Here is a 24,644-nt window from a genome sequence, read left to right as displayed (position 1 = left end):
ATCAGGCTCCATTCCACCTGATTGACTGCAGTGATTCCACGCAGGCTGACTAAAGTCTCAGTCATTCATTAGATGCCATCCTGTTAGTGGTCCACTGAAGAGTGGATCTCTTCTCTCTCCATCAGGTGCCGGCAGACCAGGACCCACAGTTTCTGTTGCTGTTTGTGACGTTGAGCTCTTCTGGCTCCCCTATCCTCAGTGTGGAGGCAGCAGCTTGACTCTGACAACTGGAAGCGGAACCCACCTGAGGCTGTGTCTGCTTATGTGGTCCCTGTGGTCCCAAAGGGAGTAAGGACTGAGAGGACAGTACATGCACAGTGAGCTTGAGTTCAAATTCTAGCCTTGCTATCTCTCAGCCTATCGTTTTTGGACAAGTTGGTTGTGAACTCAAAATTGTCTCTTATCTAAGAAATAGGTATTTTATAAGAATAAAATTGATACTAAATAGAAAGATGAACTTGACTGATACATAATTGCCTGTTTCTGTAACTCATCCTGCTAAAAAAAGCCTGCAGGGAGATACTCCAGGTTTCTAAACTAGAGGATGTACCTTGATTATGGCCTGCCTAGTTTATGTTCTACTCTATATTTGCACATTACAGACTTGACTGATTCTAAGGACTGCTGTTCATCTTTCAATCTTTAGTGAAGGCAGATCATTTGATACAGTGGTTTGCAACCTTTCTAATGCTACGATTCTTAAATACAGTTCCTCATTTGGTGAACCCCGACCATAAAATAATTTTGTTGCTACTTCATAACTGTAATTTTGCTACTGATATGAACTGTAATGAAAATATTTGATATGCAGGATTTCCACAATGGGACCCCCAAAGGAGTCATGACCATAGGTTGAGAACCACTGATTTGATGCATCAAGGAAAGCTGAAACAGCTTCAAGTGAGAATTCTTGAAATTTCACTTCTGATTATCTCACCCGAAGAGAGTGGGGAAATTACTAAGAAAGGGTAAGTGATGTCAGCCTGTGTTCATGGAGTTTTACAAAGAGAATCAACATGCCTATCTCTCCATAGAAAAAAGGGGAAACAAAGCAACATTGTGTTTTGGTTTAAAGGATAATAATGAAAATTCAAAACACAAAATAAATCAAAGAAACTGTTTGAACTATGAGGACCTAGACAAATAGAAGAATGTTTGATTTTTACTCCTTAGTTATGCTGCAGGTCCCTAGGTAGTGGCAGCAGAGCTACTAGTATTTCATTTCTGTCCCCGGGTCCCTGGCGGACATGGCCTGCAAGGGTGAAGAGCCTGTATTCGAGATCACAGTCCAGATGGAGATGGGGAAATTAAGTGCTAGGAAGACAGGGTAGAGCTAGAGAGAGGCTCAGCCCCAGAATGCTGGAGTGGAGACTCTCAGGGCACTAGTTGGCATTCTGAAACCTCATTTGGTGCTAATGGCTTCCTTTATAAGATCAAATAAATCTGACAGAAATGGACATCCAGCAGCAACAAAAATTTGCTCAAGAATGAACTCTAGTCTCACCCTTGCCACAGACCTGAGAATGTGCCCTGCCCTGCAGACAGAGGGAGGCTGGCAGGATGGGCCTCTTCCTGTTCTTTCAAAGGTATGCTGTTACTTACAACCCATGCAGGCTCAACAGCACAGGACATCATTTTTAACAGGTGGTTATTCCCTGCTCTGTTTTCACAAGGGAATTTGGGAGTGTTCCATCAAATTGCATTAGGGGCCTTCTGACTGTCCAGCTTGCCAGAGGAGCTGTTGGTAGAAGCTTGATCCCAATGGATTCAATCTCTTAGAAGTATTAAATGGTAAAGTCCTGAATAGGACAGTTAACCAATTGCTGGGTGGTTCAGGTTGTAAAACCATCATAGTTCAACAACATACATAGATTATTTGGCTTAAAATGTGGGATTTAATTGTATGACTTGAAAAAAATGCTTCAGTTCCAATTGTTATTTTAAATGTAATTCCTCCAAGCTTAGTCTAACCCATGTCTTCCCATTCCAGGTTGGGGGACAATTGGGCGGCATTGGGAAGTCATTCCTGGGCTGATCTCCAACAGCTTTCCTCACTATCCCATCCCTTTGTCTTAGCTCCCAACTCCCTCAGCCATTCCCTGGGAACCTGGCCAGGGAAGCAGACAGGCAATATCCAGTGTTCCTCCTCTCCTCCAAACCCAATCACCCCCCCAACAGATCACCTGCTGTGACTTCTCCTCCCTCACTGCCTCCATCCCAAGGGGACTAAGCAGATCCTGGTGGCACACCCTGCTTTCCTACCTCCTATGAACTCTCACCTTCTAACTCATACCCATTCTTAAGTATGAACTCCCAATACTTAGAACCACATTCAATCCAGAAACCCAAGTCAGGGTCTCAGAAGCATTCCCTATCAGGAAACACACAGCCACCATACCATCCTAAGAATTAGAGAGCTCAACAGAGACAAGACCAGATAACAGCACCTAGAATTACAGTTATTACAAACCCAGATGTCTAGATACCAGCATAAAAGCAAATCAACAATAGCCAGGACAATGTCTCCACTAGAGCTCAGTAACCCTACTACCATAGGCCTTAAGAAATGTTAACAGCTGGGTGTTGGTGGTGCACACCTTTAATCCTAGCACTCGGGAGGCAGAGGCAGGTGGATCTCTCTGAGTTCAAGGCCAGCCTGGTCTACAGCGCGAGTTCCAGGACAGCCTCCAAAACAATACAGAGAAACCCTATCTTGAAAAAGCCAAAATAAATAAATAAATGAAATGTTAAGATACCTGAAGCACAAGACAAGGACTTCACCTTAATATGTTAGTGGTCCTTAAAAAGATGTAAAAAATGTATGAAAATACAAATAGTGGAATGAAATGAAGAAAACAGTTCAAGACATGAAAATGGAAATGGGGTCAATTAAGAAAACTCAAATGGAGGGAAAACTGGAGATGAAAAATTTAGGAACTTGAACAAGGACCGTAGAGGCAAGTCTCACCAACAGACTATAAGAGATGAAGAGAAAGTTGCAGGCACTGAAGACAAGATAAAAGAAATGGATTCCTCAGACAAAGGGATTGTTAACTCTAAAATGATCCAGGAAGTCAGGGACACTATGAAAATACCAAACCTATGAATAATAGGAATAGGGTAAGGAGAAGAAATCCAGCTCAAAGGCACAGAAATGTTTTCAGCAAAATCATAGAAGAAAGTTTTCTATCCTAGAGGAGATGATTATAAAGGTACAAGATTCATACAGAACACCAAATAGATTGGGCCAGAAAAGAAATCCCCTTGACACGAGAGAATCAAAATACTAAATACACAGAACAAAGAAAGATATTAAACACTTCGAGTGAAAAGGAACAATTAATATTCAAATGCAGACATTAGAATGACACCTGACTTTTTAAAGGACTATAAAAGTCGGAAGTAAAGTAACTTCTTCCTTTGTAAACCACTGTTAAAGATTTATGTTAAAAAAGTATACCATATTTTCTGTGCTGTTCAATAAATATTGAACAAGGATCCCTTTCAGGGACAGTCAGACATCAAACACATAAAAAGACTGACAACAGACAGGCCACAGGATACAAACTACAGATGGAAGTGGAGAATTCAAACCTGGGCTCATTCTTGGTGTAAACTGCTCTAAGAAGTCTCCCTTTTCATTCCTTCATGTGACATTGACACACTGTCATTTTCAATTAACCTTTTCTTTTGATCACAAAAGAACTAAAGGGCATCCCAGATGGCTTCATCCATAGCTACCCTTCTTAGTTTTACTATGCAGCAGCAACTCAGCTTTTCTCCGGGCAATCAGGGTCAATTATCCCAGCATTTTTAACGCTTTCTCCATGCAGTGGCAGAGACCCACAAGGGAGTGGAAGGCTCCTCATCAGCTGTGTCCTCTCTGGAAGCCTTCCTCTTTGAGGGATAAGATCTCCAAACAAGTGAAGCTTAATCTGTCAACGTGGGAAGCAAACTATTGAGAGTGGGTCACTGGGTGTAAAAACGAGAGGGAGTACTCGTTGGAACTTCTGGGCCATGATTTCTGGCTGTGGAGACAGCACCATGCAAAGGTCATCAATGCAAACATTCTGTTCTCTGAATCTACAAACACTCTGAACATTTCAAGAGATTTCCAAGCCATGGTCTTGCTATGTAGCTCAGATTAGCATTGAACTCAATCCTTCTGCTTCAGCCTCTCGAATGTGTTGTGATTGTAGCTGTGTGCCATCACACTCAGTCTTCCATCCCAGTTGCTCAGGAATGATGAAGCATGTAGTAAAAACCAGCTTCTTGCACAGGCATAGGCTGATTTCCGTATGTCCTTTGATATACGATTCATACCCTGGTCAGAAGCAATAGTGCTGTGGTGTGGAGTGCCGGGACAGTAAGGCAAACTGTGAGCCCACGGGTTGTATCACTGGCGGAAGCATCCCAGACATGAAGGCAAATCCACAAGCAGATCATGTGACTATATTAGGGAGCACAAATCTCTGTCCTGTCCATATTAGGATAATGTAGTCAGTCTCGGGGCAGGTGGCTGGCTAGTCCAACCAAGGGAATGCTAATTGGGGCTCACTGTTGGTCTTTGTTGTTTTCAGAAGAGGCAATCTGCAGTAGCATTATTCAGGTCAATCTTGGGGAAAAGAAGTCCATGTTGCTAGCCAATGCCATTGTGTCCACTTAAGTTATGGGAATTTTGAGCAAGTACTGGAATGAGAGGAGAAACAGCTGCTATTCATGGCTAATTTAATGTTGTTCACCTAGTTATATGTTTCTGGTATGAGACAGGTGTAGGCATTCACTTGGGGTAGAAATGTTTTTTATGGTTTTTGCTTATTTTGAGAGGTCTTTCTACATGTCTTTTCAAAATGTCCTTGTCACCAATTTCCCCATTCTGATTCTTCCCATTCTTATTAGCCAATTTACAGATCACAGTAGCTTCATGTTTCTGGCTTTCCCTCTTTACAGTGAACTTACAGTTTTGCTTAATGGGAAGATTTTCCTCTCAGATGTCAATATGGGGCTTTGGGTTGACCAGCTGTCTCTTTTCAGGTAGTGCTATGATCTAGTATAGGATCTAGCCTGAGCTTTTTCTCTCAGAAGTGCACATGGGGGAATTCTTGGAGGGCAATGAATGAGTGGATTGAAGGAAAGGAAGCCAATCATTAAAGGAGCCAGAGTCACCTGCTCATTCAAGTCACCCATTCCCTCTGGAGCTGCCTGAGAGTGGTTTCTGCTCTAGAACACGTAGCTGCTCTACCTATCCAATCTAATGGCCACATGGGACAGTGAATAGTACCAGATAGGAAGACTGAGCTGCATGGTGATCTGAGGTCCTACTGTGTGAAGGGCTCTAATAGGCCCAAGCATGGCAAGCATGGCAAACAGGTGCTGACGGGCCTTGCCCTTTCCTCTTCCCTATTTCTTGCTGAACCATTAGATTATATTCCTAGAGCTAGGCCCCAAGGTCCATTCCCTTATTTGTTCACTGTCTCATTCCTGAGACTGAACTCCAAGGGCCAGCAATCCAAATTCATGATTTGGCTATACTGGCTAACTTGACTTACCAATTCATCCTAACACAGACTTCCCCTTTTTCTCCTTAGAAAGCTACTCCTGCAAAAACACCTGCTGCTGTCTTTGTCCAACCCAGAGGCACCCCCCCACCCTGGCCTGCTTGTTCCTGCAGGGCAATAAATCTCCTTTGTGTCTGGAATCTGGTGTCTGGGTATATTCTCTGCCAACCCTAAGGCTACTTCAACTGTGGGCTTGCAGGCTGTCTTAAGGATCAGTGGCAATCGAAGTTACTTTTCAGAAAATGATTGTAGTTATACATTTCCCCCTAATGTCCAAAAGCCTGCCTTCATTTTGAGCTTGCTAGTTTCCACACAGCTGTCCTATCTGCCAGCAACACTTTGAGATGGTGTTGTATGTGTTGCATCCTGAGATCAAAATGCAGACACCAAGTAGTCTAGTTATGTCTACCCCTGGTGGAACCTAAGTTTTAACAGGGCAAGGATCTTTGCGTGTTTTTTTTTTCTTTTCATCGATGTTTCTCAGGTACCTAGAATACCACCAGGTGCATTGTAGATGCTCGGTAAAAATTTGCCAATAAATACACAAAACAAAGGATAAGTGAGTAAGTAAGTGAATCAAAGATCACTTAAAACCAGAACTGTGGAAATTCTGGACTTGGGGTTTGAGGCCTATTCCATACTCTACCACTTAACCGTGGCTATGGCATAGACCCTTTCTGGAACTGTACATCATAAGGTATAAAACGAGATGGTTACTTATTCCTTCAGTGAATGTCCGCTTTGATAACATCATGAGCACCATAATTCACAGATTGTTCCTTTACAATAGAATTGAGCTGATTTTTTAACAGCGCGGTGCCGGACAGCTTCAAAATTCCCGCCTCTCACAGGCCCCGCCCACCTGTCATGCCCATCTTTAGGCCCCGCCCAGATTTTTCACAGCCCGCCCTCAGGGCAGAAACCCCGCCTTTCCTAGCGGCACTCATCCAATGGCCAAGATACACGGCTAGGTAAAAGCGAGGGAGCTTTAGGTGTCCGGCAGCCGCCTGACCAGAGTCTTGAAGTTCCGCTCTTTTCGAACAGTCACTTCTCCGAGTTTCCCCCTACATAAACGGTTCACCGGCTACCTCCCAATCTCCTAGAAGGGTCGGCCGAAGCTTCAGAGTCCGCTCGCCACGCTCCCCAGGAGCCCTGGGTCTTCACTGGCCGAGGCTCTCCGCCCGTAGCCTTCTGGAAGTCGTAGTTCTCCTTCTCCCAGTTCCTCTAGGGCCTATGGGCGAGCTGAGCCTCACGAGACTACCATTCCCAGAAGCCCACGAGAGACAATGGTCACATGGCCCCTAGGATGCGGGCTGGTGGGCGGGGCCTGCCGTGGCTCCACAGCTGTGTGTGACAGACTGAGCCGGCGGGCCGCCCGTGCCCCCAGAGACCCCGCCATGGTACGCGCGGGCGCCGTGGGGACGCATCTCCCCACGTCCAGCCTGGACATCTTTGGGGACTTGAGGAAGATGAACAAACGACAGGTATCAGACTCTGGTAGGGGGCGCGCCCGGTGCGCCGGGACCCGCTGCAGCTGCAGGAGTTGGGGCTTCCCGGATGAGGTTCGCTCCGGCAAGGGCAGCTCCGTGTGACCGGAGCTCCCTGGCTTCCAGAGGCCCTGGGTTCAGATCTCCCCAGACCCACGTGTGGGCAAGTGTTTGCATTCCTGCGTTGACTAGAGCAAATTGGGGACGGGGTGCGTGGAGGGGAGCGCAGTGGATGTCACATGCGCTTGCGGAAGTGAAGAGAGATGGCTGGAGCGCAAGTGACAGCTGTCTGCGCGTTTTTGAGGGCCACTCAGTGAAGAGGGAACAACCTTCCCTGTGGCGCTCCAGAGGCCCGGCTGCGCGCTGTCGCGAGTGGCGAAGAGGCCGGCAGAGGGGAGGAGAAGAACTTTCTTACCGTGGGAACTGTTGAAGGATACCTCCCAAAGAGCTGGCTTCCGAGTTGGAGGAGGGGTTGGTGTCCTGGGGGCGTGCATCGGGGCTCAGTGATGCTTCTGCATTCTAAGCGGCGCTCAGTCGTTGTGGACCGAATCAACCTTCCTAAAAGGATTTCAGAAGTTTCTTCTAACTTTCTAATTCCACCCGTCTTGCCGCACCGTCTGCATAGGCGGCCTTTAGGGTCGGGGGTGTGCGGGGGGCGGGAGGGGGTCCTTGGACAGCTTGGCTTCTTTTCTCACCGCTCTGTAAGAAGCCTGCTGAGACAAAGTTTCCTTTTGCCTTACCCCCCCCCCCCGCGCTCGCGCGCCCACTTCATCGCTTACTGTGCACCATCATTTCCTCCATCAGCCCGGAAAAGTATGATTGGGCAAGCGTGCCCCAATATCTTGATAGAGAGCAAGTGCTATGACACACTGTGCTAAGAACTAGAAAAGTACGGTCCTTCTTGAAGAGGGTAGAACAAGGCATTTTCATGATTTGGATGGCCTTCAGAGTTAGCTTGTTCCCCTAAGTAGAGATACATGGGAGCTAGGAGAACGAGAGCGCACAGCTTCTTTTGGGGTCACATATCTCCCTTCTCCTCCCTCACGCCCCTCCTTTCTTTCTCCTCCCTTTCCCTCTCCCCTTCTTCTCTTCCCCCTCTCCCCCACCCCACCCCCGCTTTTCTATAGAATTTCAGAAAAATGCAGCCACACGGGACAGTTTGGTGACTTGGATTTACTGAAGTGATTAAGAGTCTGTTGTGTCTAGCTGTGCTGATGTGATGAGCTTCTGTGGTCTGTGTGACTAAGAGGGGTTTTAGTAGGGGCTGTCATTAGCTTGGGACAGCAATAACTAATGCCCCAAGGGTGGACACTGGCCATAGGAGGAACAGCTTTATTTTAAATTTAGATTATCGGATAGAGTTTGAAGTCTTTGGGACTGATTGCTGACGGCTGTCAATGCAGACTGTCGGAGATGGCATCAGATGAATGTATCAATCCCTCGCCCACTTTGCCCATTGGATCCCTTGGGTCAGTAGCTTGTTGTGTTGCTTGTTTTGCTGGTCTAATTAAAATTCAGAAGCTCAGTTTCTGCGCTGCCTTTTAATAGTTTGGGGGAACAAACTAATCTTTTGCTTGCTTATTCTTTCCCCTTCATAAAAGGATCCTATGATACCTTGTCAGACCTTGAAGCAGGACCCCCTTTCTCTACTCCCCCCACTTATAAACAAGAGCCACGCACAAGACAAGGGCTCTTTGTATCTGCAGCGAGGAAGAGAGGAAGTAATACAGTGACTGGTGTTTTTGCTGCTCTGTGGCCAGAATAGCTGGCCTGAAATGTTTGCTTAAAACTCCTCACGAGTGGCTGATGGCAGTAATAGGGTGTGGACTTCCGTTAAGGCTCTGTTGGGGTCGTTATTTGGTGAGCCAAAATGAGGAACAACGCAAGGCATCATGCAAATGTGGTGGGGTTCAACTTGTCTGTAGTTTGGTCAAAATTATGTTTCTAGATTCCTGGTTGCCAAACCTGTACTCAGATTTGTGGATCCCTTAATGGTGGGGTGTCTGAAGTATGACCCCTGGTTTTGCTGCTATCTTTCTAGCCTTTACCAAAGGAAGTGTTTTTAAGAAATTGATTTTATTACCTCACAGTGATTTGTTTTCAAACACAGAGAATTGTACTGGAAAATGTGTTCTTAACTCAGAGTTTTTGAGTAAATAAGTGTTAAGAGTTTGCAATTTGCTTTTTTTGTCAAGATAGAGACTGGTGGTCTAAAAACCAATAAAAAATTTGGCGGTCCTTATATGAAATTATGGTTTGGGACTTTGCCAGTGAGATTGTAGTTCACAATGAAACAGTCGTTGTTTGCACACAGTGTTCTCAAACGGAGCAGGTGGGGAAGGTTTGCAGCCAATGACTTCTGCTTTTAGAAACTATGGTTTAAGGGGTCCACCTAGCATACTTTTTTTTTCTCTCCTGGGAATGCTGGGCTAGTTTCATACTGAGCAAGTAGGCACAATAGCGGAGTGGTTAAAAATGGCTCATGGCTTTAGTATTGAATTATATTTCCTTTTCTACTTTCATATTGATTGCACCATGTTGGAACTCAGTTCAAGAGTGGAATAGTGCGAGAATTCCGAGGGCTTGTGAGAAAACTCCTACAAGAGTCTTGTGACCTGTTTTTATTTGTTTTCGTTGTTCTTGGAATGTGTTTTTCTGCTCCTCCCAGGTGTCAAGAATAGGAGTGAGTTTACTTCAGCTGTTGTTATTTATATTCCTCTATGGAAAAACATGGTTTTGTTTTTGTTTTTTGTTTTTTTTTACGATGTATGACTTGTCCTGTGATTTAACACCTTACTCGTGATTCTTAACCCTGGGAGTGTAAGTTGTCTGATGCTCTGAATAAAATTGGCTATTGCATGAGACTTTAGTCCACCTCAGTTTTAGGCCAGCTACCACAGGTTCACACTATAGAGCAGTAAACAGCACCAAAATACCATGTTATTGTACATGTTTTTCCATCCAACTTTCAGTTACATATTTTATGGTTGCTTCAAATCACGTCTTTTCACCAGGTGGTGATATTGGCAAGAGACATGTTGAGTTCTGCTTTTCTTTTGTTACATCATATCAATACATTTTCATGATTTATTACTCCTCAAAACGATCATTTAATGGCCATACATTAGATTTTGGAATCAGTCCATGCTTACCATAGAAATTTTGCAGAAATGACTTGGGGTTTCTGTTGCTGTAATGCAACACCATGATCAAAATCACCTTGAGGAGGAAAGAGTTCATTTCATCTTACAACTTGTGGTGCATCATCTAGGGAAGTCAGGGCAGGAATTCAGAGCAGAAACTCCGTCAGAAACTGAAGCAGAAGCCATGGAGGGGTGCTGCTTACTGGCTTGCTCAGCCTGCCTTCTACCACCCAGGATCACCAGCCCAGGGGCACCACTGCCCACAGAGAGCTAGGTCCCTCCCCCACCCCATCAACACTCAAGGAAGAAAATTCACCACTGGCTTGCCCACAGGTCAATCTGGCAGGGGCATTTTTACAGTTAATGTTACATCCTTACTAATGGCTCTAGCCTGTGTCAAGTTGATATAAAACTAGCCAGCACAAGAAGAAAATTAGTGCTTGCTTGGGGTTGGAGAGATGGCTCAGTCTAGAAAGTGCTTGCTTTACTGACTTTGACTCATCCCCACCTCAGAAACCCATAATGTATGCTTTAATCCCAGGGCTGGAGAAGCAGAGACAGGCAGATCTCTGAGGCTCTCTGGCTAGCTAGCCTACTCCAGGCTAGTAAGAGAAACTGTCTCAAAAAACATAGTTGGTGTCTTACGGTTTCTGCTGCTGTGAAGAGACACCACAGCCACAGCAACTCTTATAAAGGAAAACATTTAGTTAGGGCTGGCTTACAGTTGAGAGGTTTCATGATGGGAAGCATGGTGGCATGCAGGCAGACATGGTGCTGGAGAGGCAGCCAAGAGTTCCACATCCGAATCAGCAGGAAGAGAGAGTGACACTGGGTCTGGTTTGAGCATTTGAATCCCCAAAGCCCACTCCCAGTGACACACTCCCTCAAACAAGGCCACGCCTCCTAATAGTGCCACTCCCTGTGACCCTACAGGGGCCATTTTCATTAAAACTACCACAGATGGCATCCTTAGGTTAATCCTTGGCTCAAAGACTTGAAACTCTACTATCCAAGGATCACCTCTGGCAGTGCCTTGGACCACCTCCTTGTGCGTATAGTTTGCCCAGGTCTTATTGCAGTTGACATCATTTTACTCAATATGCTTAGTGTTTGATACTAAAGTTGTTTACTCATTATTTGAAATAGTGGGGTAATCTGCCATTTTCTACTTTTTCCTCATTGCTAGAAATAAGGTTGATATAAACATCTTTGGAGCCTAATTTCATACTGTTTTAGATGGATCAGGAACCCCAGGCCGATAGTAATCTCAATATTAATGCTAGTTGAGAGTGCTTATGTTAACTTGCATTCTCCCACAGTGTAGCCTTTGGTACTAGTCCTGGGTGTTAGCATTAAAGCAACTGAAACTATATTTGCAGGGAAGGAGGGGGGATTATGGATTTGAACCTTTAGAGTGTTTACTTGGTGCTCTTCTTTCCTCACTGAAAAATTAACAGCTTTAAGTTTTTACCTCTTGTTGGCATTCTAGTTACTTTATAGCTGATTTGTTTGCATTCAGTGTTTATTAAAGGTGTTTGTCATTATTTAGCAAATTGAATGCTGACTGTTGGGAGACCTGTGTTGAATATTGAGAATACAGTTCTGAACAAGGTGTGAAATGATCCCTGCCATTGTGAAATTCACAGTCTAGAGTAAAAGATAAGTAAGTGAGTATATGCATAACTGGTGATGGATGTTGTAAGGCTATAGTGAGAACATGAAACAGGAAGCCAAGACCAGCCTACAGCAAAGACTGACAAGCTCCAGTGCTTTGCCAGCTTCTATAAAGTTTGATTGGAACATAGCCATGCCAATTCTTTTAGATGTTGTCTGTGGCTACTTTTGCAATCTAATGGCAGAGCTAAGTGGCTTTGATAGTTATTATGTGGCCTATAAGACTAAAGTATTTACTATCTGTCCCTTTAAATGGAAAGCTTGCTGACTCCTGGTCTGGTACATTGAGGAAGGCTTCCCTTGGGCATTGATGTTGAAAGTAGGACTTGAGAATGAGTGAGCTTTGGATATACCAAGAGTCCAGGGAAGGATCTTTCTGGACAGAACAAACCACTGGATAAAGGATTTGAAGTATAAAGGCATGTATACAGTTTGAAGCACTAATAGATACCACAAGTGTGACTGGCAGGGTATGGAGAATCAAGCTGGGGATTGAGGGTATCTGTCGGGCAGAGGGCCTCCGAGGCCATCTAAAGAGAAAGGGCTGCAGCTGAAGTGTTTATGCATAGCACAGACAACACTGAAAGCAAGCATGAATGTGGAGTGGATGAAACCTGTGGACACTCTTACAGTGACCCAGTGGGGCTCTGGTAGTGACTTGGTGAGAGTTGTGGCAAAGGAACTGCTTTGCTTCTCAGAGAAGGTAAGGTCAGCTCTGACATGAACTATCTGAGTTACTTTAAAGAGTCACAGTAATTCAGGCAGCCAGGGACCTCTGTGCTGGGAGGAGCGAGCATGGTGGTACTGATGGCAGTGTTTGACCATTCAGGTGCTCAGGTGCGGGAGGAGGAACTCCCTTGAGACCTTTGGCTGTGGAGGAAGAAGGAAGAAGGAATATGGAGGAAGAGCTCACAGTGGAGTGGCATGAGCTGATTGGTTGGGAAAGATGAGGAACCGTGGGCCAGTTCCTTCCCATTCACCCCCCTCCCCACCAGAATCTCTCAGCTGGTGTGCAGGAAACATGGAAGCTGGTTCCCACCATGGATTCAGTTGGACCGCTGTGCTGAGCTTGTCCTTGAGACTCCAATGTGTGATGTCATTGAGAGCCCGTAGTAAAGCACATTGGGCCTTGTGGGCACAAGCTAGCAGCTTCAGTGTCACCTGGAAGCTTGTTTGAAATGCTTCTCTCAGGCCTGCCAGATGATTGCAGTGTTAAGAGCTACTGCTGTGAAAGATGGTATACACACTCAGAAGTCAGAACCCTGTAAAGCCCCCAGACTTCCCTGCTAGGCCTTCCTGAGTGTCCTTGGCTGCATTTTTGCAGGCCATGTGCATTTTAAAATCTCGTATTTTGTTGCATATTAAACTGTTTTTAAAGTTCACATTTATTAGATTTATGGGGTATAGTGTGAAGTTTCAGTCATGTTTACATTGTGTAATGATCAAACTACAGTGATTAGTATATCTGTCACCTCAAACATTTATAATTTGTTTGTGGTAAAGCTTTAAAAATCTTGTCAGTATCTCAGAATGCATGATACATCTCGCTGTGCTGGAACACCAGAACCCAAACCTAGCCCATTTCTCCACATTGTTTCAGTTAAAGCTAAACTTGAATATTTGAGGGAAAAATGTTAGAGCCACATGATCCGGCTCCTGTTCCAAGCCCACTCTAAAAGGAAGTGTGCAAAGCTGATAGGTACTTAAGAATGGGTTTAACTTAGCTAACTTCACTATTTTTGAAACACACTAAAAGGAGATGTTTAGTCATCAACTATTTCAAGATAGGGAGTCCAGGCAAGGATATAATATCACCCAGGTTCTAGGAGCTGGAACACAGGGGAAAAAAATGGTGACTGAAGTAGTCTGAGAAAGTAAAAATGCTGAGCGGCTCTGGGAACTGAGGGAAGATGCTGTCCTGTGACTCAATTGCTTGTAGCAGATGTCTCTAGAAACGTAGTAGGAAAGGAGGACAGGCTGAAGTAGATCCTCTCCTTTTCCTAAAATCGAGTCGTGTGAGATCCCCAGTCCTCCCCACTCCACTCAAGGAAGACTGACATTTTATCCCCGCCAAGGACGAGCAGAAGTGTGTGGGGTGAAGGCTGCCAGTCCTGTGGAAGGTGTGGTCACTGGTGTGAGTGCTGTGTGTCGAAAGCTCAGGTGGAGGTGGCGGTCCTGGAAGCACAGCCCTCGGCTGTCAGCGTCAGGCACTTAGAGAATTCAGGGCCAGAGAGAAGGGATCACTGAATTAGACACCGCCTTGAAGTAGTTTCCATTCCATGGCGCATGGTCCAAGGGAAGGGAAGAAGGTAGCTGGAGATGGGTCTAGGGTTGAGTCAACAGTATCCACATGGTTCTGCAAATCATCTCTGACACGTCCAGGGCTTGCGGGAGGAAGACTGAGGCAGATAGGTACCGAAGTCAGGTGCCTTGCCCCGCAGGAAGGCCAGGGCCTAAGGAACTTTTTAATCTCTTGAGTAGTGTTAAGAAGGGTAACTAGTTTGCATGGCCTCATGAAGGATGGAGGGCATTCAACTGACAGTTCAGCTACTGTTGGAAGGAAGTTGGGATGTTTTCAGATGTTGGTTTGCCTTTTAGGCTCCAGGGGTTGGCAGGTATGGCAGGCAGCTGTGGCAAAGAGGCTGTACCTCAGCACACATGCAGGAGCCAGGGTGAGCCGTGCCCTGTTGACTCCGGTGTACCTGTGTTCTAAACCTAATATTTACTGTTCACCTTTTAAAGTATTTATGGAGCATTTAAACAAGCAGGTATTTTAAAGTTTTGTTTCCAAACTTCTAACAGGAAAGCACCCCTCCCCCCAAAGCAGAGGCCTGCTGGTTGAATCCTGTTGTACTGTTTAGCTTCCATTTGGGACTGTTTAGCCATGGTCTAAGGCGCAGTTTAGGAGAAGTTACTATAGATGTGCCAGAATGTCAGGGTGAGAACACGGGCAGCACCACTAGCCGGTGTTAAGCTGCACCTGTACCAGGCTGTAATGGAAGCTGCCAGGGGTTGAATTCTGCTAGGAGAAATGTTTAGTGTTTGAGCTGCTGGAAATACCAGAGTTATTACTAGCTTCCTTGGGGGAAAATCTTCAGTCCGTTTGAAGCCAGTGACAGTTTTGGGAGCCAGTAAGCAGGTGCGTAGGATGCTCTGTTCAGTATGTGTGAGGTCATTAGCGCCACTGCTAATGGCAATAGCATTGTTGTACAGGGCTGTTGAAGGTGAGCAGTGTGTTGCAGTCACTTGGACAGAGTCCATGGCTGATGAAGCTGATGAAACAGACAGCTTTTTTCCCCTCTTTTCTCACCGACCATGAGAATACTATCTGCTCTAAAGTCACACCTTGTTCCTTTTTGTAAGTGCCTCCAAGCTCTGTTGTATGGATACTGACTAGTCTACCGTCAGTTTTCACTTTGGGTTTGGCCTGTCTCGTTCCAGCTCTACTACCAGGTTTTAAACTTTGCCATGATCGTGTCCTCTGCACTCATGATATGGAAAGGCTTAATTGTTCTCACGGGCAGCGAGAGTCCCATCGTGGTGGTGCTAAGGTAAGTCCTGATCCTGGCCCGCATCCCGTCACACTGCTTCCCTATGACAAGGAGCCGGGTGCCTTGTGTGACAGCCGTGAGTCGTGAGTTCAAATTTTAATGGGATAACTACTCGAACTTCTTTAATGACACTATCGAGAGTGTTTTTTGTTTTCCCTGGCGTTTATTGAAAAAAATGTTCTTTTTAAATGATGTTTTAGTGCAGTGCTTCTCAACCTTCTTATTGCTGCAACCCTTTAATATAGTTCCTTGTGTTCTGGTGATAAAAATATTTTGTTACTACTTTATAACTATAATTTTGCCACTGTTATGAATCGTAATATAAATATCTGTGCTTTGGGATGGTCTTTGGTGGCCCCCCAAAGGGTCGTTCGGCCCCCAAAGGAGTTATGATCCTCAGGTTGAGAACCACTGTTTTAGAGTTTGTTGATGCTGATGCTTTTAGTGTATTGGAGCAATAGTTCAGCAAAGTGGGATAATGCATTATTAGTATACAAATTGACCTTTATACCTAACTAGTTTAAAATGTTAAGCAGCACCCAGTAGAATGAGCGTGTGTCCCTCCAGTTGGCAGCAAGTGTCAGGAGATGCTGATGGCCTCTGCTGTTATGCTTATACAGATGTATCTGTTTTAGAAGAGTAAATATGGTCAACTTCATGCAGATCTGAAGTTATTCAGGAGAGAAATCTTCAGCCTGTTTAAAACCAAATGGGCATGTTTGGCAGCCAGCAGGTGCTTCAGGGTGCTTTGTCCAGTGTGTCTGACATCATTGAGTCTCACTTTTGGTAGTTCTAGGGCCTCTTTGTTGCATGGGGGTAAGAGGGGGTGATTGTGGTCACTTGATCAGTCATAGCTAAGCAGTCCAGGAGCCAAGGTCACACTACAGGGCTTTTGCTCCCAAACCAGTGCCTTTCCTTCCACTGGGCTCTGCTGCCAGACCATAGGCTGCTTACTTCCGCAGGGTACCTTTGTGTGACTAGCCAAGGAAAGGGTTTGCAGTTTTCCTAAACGTAGAGGTCTGAGGAAGTGTAGCTCACAGAGGGGCAGAGGGGCCCTTGACTCATCAGTCTTGACATAGCTCTGGGGCTCTGTGGTGCATTAGGAGGGAGGGGGGACCAGGCTCCTGGGTCCTGGATGCCATAGTCCTGCTTCAGTTGGAGCAGCTCCACTCTATGTACCATTTGAAGGGAGGATAGCTTGGAGGGTTTCCATTTTGTTTTGAAAGAGGGCTTAGGATGCCATTCGGTGTTAAGGTCTGGGTTTTTCCTTAGCAAGGGTGCAGTGGGTAGGAAGCAAGGGGATAAGGAAGAAGAAAAAAAACACAAAACACAAAACAAAACCTCAAGCTTTTTTAGGAGAAGGAGGTAGGTAGGAATGGACCTTAGTGAGCATATGTGTGGCTTGTGTGAGGCAGTGTGTTCAGTCTTCAGATGTAATAGGAAGATGAGGACTCTAGGTGGGATCTCTCATTTTTAAGAGCAACACTGGGTCAAATATTACCCGGCTCCCTTCAGATCACGCACATGCACACAGGTATTTCTGTGAAATTGCAGTACCCAGGGACTTAAGAAAACCCTTTATAGTTTTTAAATCAGTCTGGTTTGACATCATGAGCTGCCCCTGTGTTGCTTGGAGGTTCCTGACCATGGAAGAAGAGACCTGCCTGTAAGTTGATGCTACTGAATTTCGAGGATTGCTGGATTACAGTGCCCTCCCACCCCCGGTAGTTTGGGAGGGTGTCTTTTGTCAGTGCAACCCATTGTCATGACCTAGAGAGTTTTCTAACACGGCCTCCCTGCTGGTGGCTTTGGGAAATTTGTTGAAAGAATAAAGATGAAGCCATTGATGGAGAAATTAGGCATGTTGGCCATTGTTCTGTAAAAGAAAACAAGTCCAAAGCACAAATCACTTTCAGGGGAGGACACAATGAGATTCTATGTTGGGGCCAAATTTGTTTTACCCAGCTGTTCTCCTTTCCCCCCCTGAGTCGGTTCTGCCGTCAGCCCTTTCCTCTTCTTACACGTGCAGAACACTGGCTTCACTCTAACACAGAGCCCTGCAGGTGCTTAGTGACAGGCCTCATATCTCCTCCCTGCTTTCTGTCTGTGGGAAGCTTGAGGGGCAACAGGACTGGGTGGTTGGAAGGAGGCCCAGCCTCATGAACCACACTCTTCTTTAAAGGCCCCAGGGCTTCAGTTAACCCAATTCTTTCTCCTTCCTGATGAACAGATAGTACTAGCTCATCCTTGGTTGCCCAGCTCCTATGAAGTCATATTTGTAGCTCTTATTCTTTTCCTATGCATTACACTTTAACTTTCTATTCCCAGTAGATTTCAGTTGACTTTGAATACTTCAGAGATTTTGGCACAGATCTGAACTGTTACTATGAAGATTATGCATCATCTTCCACACCAATATTACTTGTTAACATGTTAGCATTGGGCTCTTATAGGACATGATCTAAAGGTTGATGCTGCAAGAGGCCAAACTGGGGTTTACATTTTGTTCCAGCCCTCAGCATGTTTTAGGACTATATTCATTTGTTTGTTTCTCATCTCCTGAAAAGATCCTGCAGTGCTCTGGGTGCTGAGGCTGTGCCATGAAATGAAGGGATTGCCCTAGACGTTAGTCAGAAATAACAGTCCGCAGCTCCCCATGAAATACGTCTGTGGAGGTGGGACTTTTTTTTTTTCAGGCCGTAAGTAGGCAGCTTTTACTTCAGAGTTGACACTATTCTTGGTTCAGTTCCAAGGCAGTTCTTGTTCAAGGAGTGAGAATAGGCTGAGAAAAGGACCTGCTAGTGCCCTTTCCATGCCTGACCCCAGCCTAAGTAGAAAAATGTCCTCACTGGCCATTTCCTTGGCTGAGCTGGAGGGAAATCTGCCAGACTTGACACACAACATCTTTTGTGAGTGTATATTCAACTGTGGCTGGGAGTTTATGTTTACTACCCTTTGCACAGTCAGTACCACTGACAGTGACTTTGTGTTTCTTTGCAGTGGCAGTATGGAGCCGGCCTTTCACAGGGGAGATCTGCTGTTCCTCACAAACTTCCGGGAGGACCCCATCAGAGCTGGTGAAATAGTTGTTTTTAAAGTTGAAGGAAGAGACATTCCGATAGTTCACAGAGTAATCAAGGTTCATGAAAAGTAAAGAGGCTTTATTTGCTTTTATTTTGGTATTGTAAATTTCGGTAGATGATTTTAAAGATCAATGAGAAAACTAAAAGATCCAGATTTGTTCTCGTTCTGCCATTCTGGGAAACATTGTACCAGTGACCTGACTGGTTTTGTTACCTGGGAGGGATAGTATTTCACCTGCAATAACTCCCAGGGTGATGATGAGAGCTAAGTGAGATATGTTTACCAAAACACATGAAAGTAAAGCCAGATTGCTGCACAAATGTAAGGGGTGTGTTGTATTAGCTGTCTGAAGGAGTCTCAAAGAAAATCACACAAGCCAGATTGATTGCTCTGCTACCACAATTTTCTTCTGACGTGTAATAAAGCTAGCTGTTTCTCTGTGCACTGTGGCATTTTTAGCAGTAACTTCAGCCCTTGGGGGGTAAAAAACTTCCTTTCCCAGGGCACCTCATGATTTGGGCATAACATGTCCTGTATTAGTCCTGGTCCCGCCCCCATCCACAGCCAGCCTCACCTTTCCCTTAGGTAGCAGGGATGGCCGAAGACCTTAATAGTGTCTGGTTTCGTTTTATGAAAGCATTTAATTCTAGCTCAATTACAGAAAGTTTTCATGTGAGAGTGAGAGATTCACATTTTATATACCTGGTATGCTCCCTTACCTTTGTGCAGCTTTTATATTAGCATTTTTGTGTACCCGGTTTATAAAATTAAATTTAGACACGGATGCCTGTTTTATAAGACGGTGACCTCTTCACTGTGGCGGGGGGGGGGGGGGGCATAAGAAGGATATTGAGAGACAGTTTGAGAGTGACTTCTGGTGTTGGGTACTCATGCCCTTCGCTACTTCCAGGGTTACTTAAAGTACTATTTATCACATTGATTTTTTAACTAATTCAGATTCTGTACAGACTACTCATTGTGTGAGTGCTTACATGCCATCTGCTGGCTGACTTCCCAAGGAAGAAGCAGGGATGGCGTGGCAGGACTTTCACCTCATTTGAAAATATTCTCTAAAGATGAAGACATGTTCAGTGTTGGGGCAGTGATGACTTTTTGCTGTAGCTTCCACAGATTGTGACAGAGGATGTTTGCCCTCTTGAGTCTATACAACCATGGCGACAAATCAACTTGTTCCTTCAGATGCTTGCAAGCTTCAAGCCTCTTGTCTCATTCTAACAGTGCCTATTTACATTGTCTTTCTGAAAGACTTCCTTTTTTTAAACTATACAATGCTACAGGTTTGTGTTTCCAGTCCCAGGTTTACAGTGAGTGCCCATTTAGGCACATGGATCCGCCTGTCTGCTGGCAGTATTTGTCTGATACCATTCGTGACTGTATCCCTGCAAATGGGATTTACACCACTGTGCTTAATGGTGAAGGAAGTAAGGCATTAATAGTTGTACATTTAGTAAGCTTAGGGTCTGTTAAAGAGCACACCACATTTAAATTGCCTTATCCACAAATCACTGTGGTTTGGGCAAATTCATATGTAGAATAAGAGTGAGAGCCATCCTAACAGATTTTTCCGTGAGGACTAAGAAGGGATGAGGACAGTTCAAGTGCAGGTCACTTAGTCAACTTCAGCTGACTTCTGACTGAGTCAGACTTGAGAAGAACAATTGAAATAAGTATGAAAAAGTTCATTGCCAATTCCATTTTGGAGCTCTGTGAACCTAGACAGGACCTCTTCCCATGATCTTGCCCACCGATGAATGACACTAATACTCTTGTTTTTGGATTGAAAAAGAAGTTAAGTACCAGCCCTGGTTTCAGTGCAAGAACACCCAAGTAAGAAGTGATGGTGTGTAGCGGTGGCAAGTCATTGCCTTCCCATTGCCCTGGTGTTTGTTTTGTGTTTCGGTTGTCAGGGTTACTTGAATGTTTTGGAATTTAAGCCCATGAAATAGTCATTAGATCTGTGCTTCAGCTTGGTGGTTATCTGTAAGCAATCAACTTAGACCAACGAGAGGTCAAGTCTTCCTCAGAGCTTTCTAAATGCTCGTGTCTGGCTGTAACGTCTGGGTTAAACTAATATGTTTTTAATGATGCCATGCTGAGAATGACTTCTGAGAGAACGTCGTTTTGTTTTCCAGAGATAATGGAGACATCAAGTTTCTGACTAAAGGGGATAATAATGAAGTTGATGATAGAGGCTTGTACAAAGAAGGCCAGAACTGGCTGGAAAAGAAGGACGTGGTGGGAAGAGCGCGAGGGTGAGGATGGACTTGTTGTTACACATAGGCTTCAGACACCAGGAAAACATTTAAAATGAAGAAACCAAGCTTGTGAGACAGTAGAGTCACTTGTCACAAGCGTCACACATCCGCAGTGGTTTAAGCAGGTATAGGCTGTGCTTTGAAGACTAATAAAGAAAACCTAAGTCTGGACTGTACAGTGAGACCCTGTCTTCCACAAAACATGTTCAAGGGCTGGAGAGAAGGCTCAGCAGTCTAGAACACTGTCTGTTTTTGTAGAGGACCCAGGTTTGATTCCCAGAGCTTCCATGGCAGCTCCAATTTGGGGGATCTGATGCCCTCTTCTGGCCTCCTAGGGCATTGTACACAGTAGCTCAGACATACAAACAGGAAAAGCATTCACGTGTATAAAATAAATATTTTTTTAATGAAGAAAACTTAAAGCGATCCAAGGACCCAAAAACTATTAACTGAATTGGAATATATTACCTATATCCTGGGTTTAATTCTATTCCAAAGCACACCTTCACCTAGAGATTAATTGTTCGGGTTGTTTTTTTTGTTTTTGTTTTTGTTTTGTTTTGTTTTTCAAGACAGGGTTTCTCTGTATTGTTTTGGAGTCTGTCTTGGAACTCGCTCTGTAGACCAGGCTGGCCTCGAACTCACAGAGATCCGCCTGCCTCTGCCTTCCAAGTGCTGGGATTAAACTCCCAGCTTGTTTAGGGGGTTTTAAATTCCTATGACTAGAAATCCTTCAAGAGATGGCCTCTGCTTAGCACTTCAGTGAATATTTTGGACTCTACTAATAGATGTGTGCACATGTAACATATAGTTGTAACTGGAAGGATTGAGTCTTTATATCCAACCATAAGTGGAAGTAGCTTTTTGTGTCAAATCTACACATTTACCCTTTTAAGTGGCTAGATGCTGTTCTTTTGGCACCCATAATTTCATATGCAAGCGCCTTGGAAGATTTCTTGTGATAGACATTTGGATTATTTTTCTATTTGATTTTCACAATTAGAAAGCTTTGTGGTAAAATTTTAAATGCATGATTATTTTAAGAATTAATTATGATTGACATTGTACAGAGTATATCTCACTTTCAAAGACTGGTAAAGGAGATGATTCCCCTTTCTCACTGACCTGCTCATAAATGTTAATAATAAATCAAATTCAAAACCCCTGATAGAAATACCTACTTGCTGTCTCGTTCTCACTAGCAACCCAAAGCAGGACAGACAGCTTCTGTGTGTGAGCATCATCTTTTCTAGTCCGGTGGTGACACAAGGGCTCTTACCAAGCCGTCCCCCACTTTCCTCTGTTGCATTTAATCAAAGTGTCTTCAGGAAGACCAGGGCGACCTCCTGCTAGCCAGTCCTGTATTTCTATGCCAATGAAGGCCACGAACAGGAGAGGCAGAAGCCACAGTGCCGACTGGAGGTGCTGTGGATGTGGCGCCCGCTTCTTGTTAGCACAGATGATGAGCACACTGCTTATACACTGATGCCGATCTTGTGGCCAGTCACTGCCCTGAGCTGTCCGTCCTCTCTCTCGGACCATGGTCATATTTGAGTCTCAGTTACAGGATCCGCATTTGTGTTCATTTCTCAGTAAACTCATTTGTTACATTTGAAAAGCACTAAAGTGAAAATCATGATGATTATTTAAACTCCACATGATTTCCTGTGTGCTTTCAAGCTTTATTTGTTGTCTGGTTTCTTTTCAAGTCCTATAAATCTTTTGTTTTTACTTTTGAAGCTTTTTCTAGTAACTGCTTTTATTATAGGCCTGAAAATACTTTTATTCCTAAAACACAAAATCAGCTAGATTTGTGAAAGGTGCTTATTCTTCTTATACAAATGGTTCAACTAATTGTTTTAATGGTACCAAGAACAGCCAGAGAGCTTGGCTGCTCACACCACTTACAAACCTGCCTGACCTCAGCGCTCATGCGTTTTGCTGCTCAGGCCTTGAGGAGTGAGCACTGGCCTCACAGGCTCATCAGTGGTGTGCCATGCTAAGACTGCTGTCCCGAGACCACTGTATAGATAGAGCAGGAAATGCTGTGTTGTGTTGTCATAGAGTAAATGAATTTTACATTTCTCACTTTTCATTCCCACAATTTAGGTTCCTACCTTACGTTGGTATGGTCACCATTATAATGAATGACTATCCAAAATTCAAGGTAGGAATTTGTATATGTGTGTTTACTTAAGTTTTTAAATATTGGAGCTTTTAAATATTGTACAGTTGTAAATAGGAAGTCATCATAAAGTGTTTTATCATTAATTTTTCTGTGAAACCTTTGTAGTTTATCTACAAATTAACATAATAACCCGAATTGTTAACATTTAAAGTAGTTATTTAAGACAGCTATTTTTACCTTTTATATTAACTGTGTTGTAAAGTGATACTTACAGGATTGTCGATTATTATGGAAAATTTTTAACCTAACCTGAAGTAGCATCAAAACCCTGGTCATATTTATCAACCAACTTTAGTAGAAATAGCATTTCTATTTTAGAAAATCACTTGAAAGAAAACAAGAAACCTACAAAGGAATAAGTATTAACTGTGTTTATCAGGTATTTGATCCCGAGTCATCAGTATATTTTGGGGTTTTTATTCAGTGTGCACTGAACAGCTCATTTGGAGAACAAGGCTTGTGGGAGAGAGGTTGTCTTTTGAGTCTGCCCTCAGTCCAGCGTTGAGCAGGCTTCATCTGAATACATTTCCAAGCCCGAGTTTATTTGTAGATCTCACGATGATTTTCCATTGTGCTTTCTCTACAGTATGCTCTTTTGGCTGTGATGGGTGCATATGTGTTACTAAAACGTGAATCCTAACACAAGAAGCCGTCCCTGGGACCAGATTGAAATGAATTCTGTTGAAAAAGAGAAAAGCTAATATATTTGAAATGTTCCACTTTCTGTATAAAGGGAAACCAGGTGGAGATGTTTTTGTCTTGTCCAAATAAATGATTCACCAGTAAAGGCAGCTTCCCTCTGTGGCCTCTGATTGGAGTCTGCCCAGTCTCTGACCTGTTGGAGGTGGTGGCTCCTCCATGGAGTCGACAGCACTTCTAGACCCTGGGCTGTGTTTTGCAGCCTAACCTGGGGGAGGGGGCATGGCACAGTCCGCATGACACAGTCCCAGTGACTAGTTTCAAAAATAAAGTTCCAAGCTTACAGATCGCTGTGTCTGAGGGAAACAAGCTCCTCAAAGAAGATGACTTTTTATTCATTCACGCGTAATCTGATAAACAAATGAAGCCCACAGCCTTTTAGAAGGAGGAGATGCAATCTGCTTTGTTTTTGTGGTATATTTTGGGATGGTTTGGCCAGCTATTTAAAGCATCCAGTAAATTATAAAAACAGTGCAGAAGCTGGAGAAATGGCTCAGTGGTTAAGAGAGCTCGCTGCTCTTGCTCAGGACCCAGGTTTGGTTTCCAACACCCACGTCAGGCAGCTCATGCCCTCTGGCTTTCTCAGGCATCTGCACACACGGTACACATACACTCACACAGCAGATATGCATACACATACATAGACAAATGAGTAAATAGATATAAAAGAGTGCATACACCTTTGGAAAAAATGCAGGACCACAGCAGTAAAGGGAAGTCATTCTCTCACTGCTTTCCATTTCTCAGGGCTTTCTTTGGTGGATTTAACAGTTTCTACTCTAACTAGCCCTGTGTCTAAAGCAGTCTCTCATGGAAATACTGAGTAAGTACTGAGACTCCTGCCACTGTCTTAGGTGCTAGAGACACAGTCCCAGCCTTGATGGAGGTTTCAGGATAGTAGGTGGAAGAGATAAACAAATCTGGAGTTTCAGGTGGTGATAATCACATTGAACAAAGACTAAGCAGGAGAAGCAAATGGAAGGT

At 44.3% G+C, this 24,644-nt stretch overlaps 1 protein-coding gene across 1 annotated transcript; it reads left to right on the top strand.

The window, feature by feature from the left end:
- The first annotated feature begins 6,873 nt into the window (after positions 1 to 6,873).
- Positions 6,874 to 23,752, top strand: Sec11c (SEC11 homolog C, signal peptidase complex subunit). The gene is made up of 6 exons (XM_005074653.4): positions 6,874 to 7,042; positions 15,304 to 15,413; positions 18,414 to 18,563; positions 20,651 to 20,770; positions 22,883 to 22,940; positions 23,548 to 23,752. Exons 1-6 carry the CDS (start codon positions 6,956 to 6,958, stop codon positions 23,599 to 23,601), a joined length of 579 nt encoding a protein of 192 aa, XP_005074710.1. The 5' UTR covers positions 6,874 to 6,955; the 3' UTR covers positions 23,602 to 23,752.
- The last annotated feature ends 892 nt before the right edge of the window (positions 23,753 to 24,644 follow it).

This window comes from Mesocricetus auratus, unplaced genomic scaffold (assembly GCF_017639785.1).
Source record: "Mesocricetus auratus isolate SY011 unplaced genomic scaffold, BCM_Maur_2.0 Super-Scaffold_6730, whole genome shotgun sequence".
NCBI classification, from domain to species: Eukaryota; Metazoa; Chordata; class Mammalia; order Rodentia; family Cricetidae; genus Mesocricetus; species Mesocricetus auratus.
This window is presented reverse-complemented; position numbering and strand designations above follow the sequence as displayed.

Coding starts and splice junctions, on each gene's coding strand:
- Sec11c (XM_005074653.4), top strand. CDS start 6,956: ATGGTACGCGCGGGCGCCGTGGGGACGCATCTCCCCACGTCCAGCCTG. Junction 20,771..22,882: donor GTGGTGGGAAGAGCGCGAGG/GTGAGGATGGAC, acceptor CCCACAATTTAG/GTTCCTACCTTACGTTGGTA. Junction 22,941..23,547: donor ATGACTATCCAAAATTCAAG/GTAGGAATTTGT, acceptor CTTTCTCTACAG/TATGCTCTTTTGGCTGTGAT.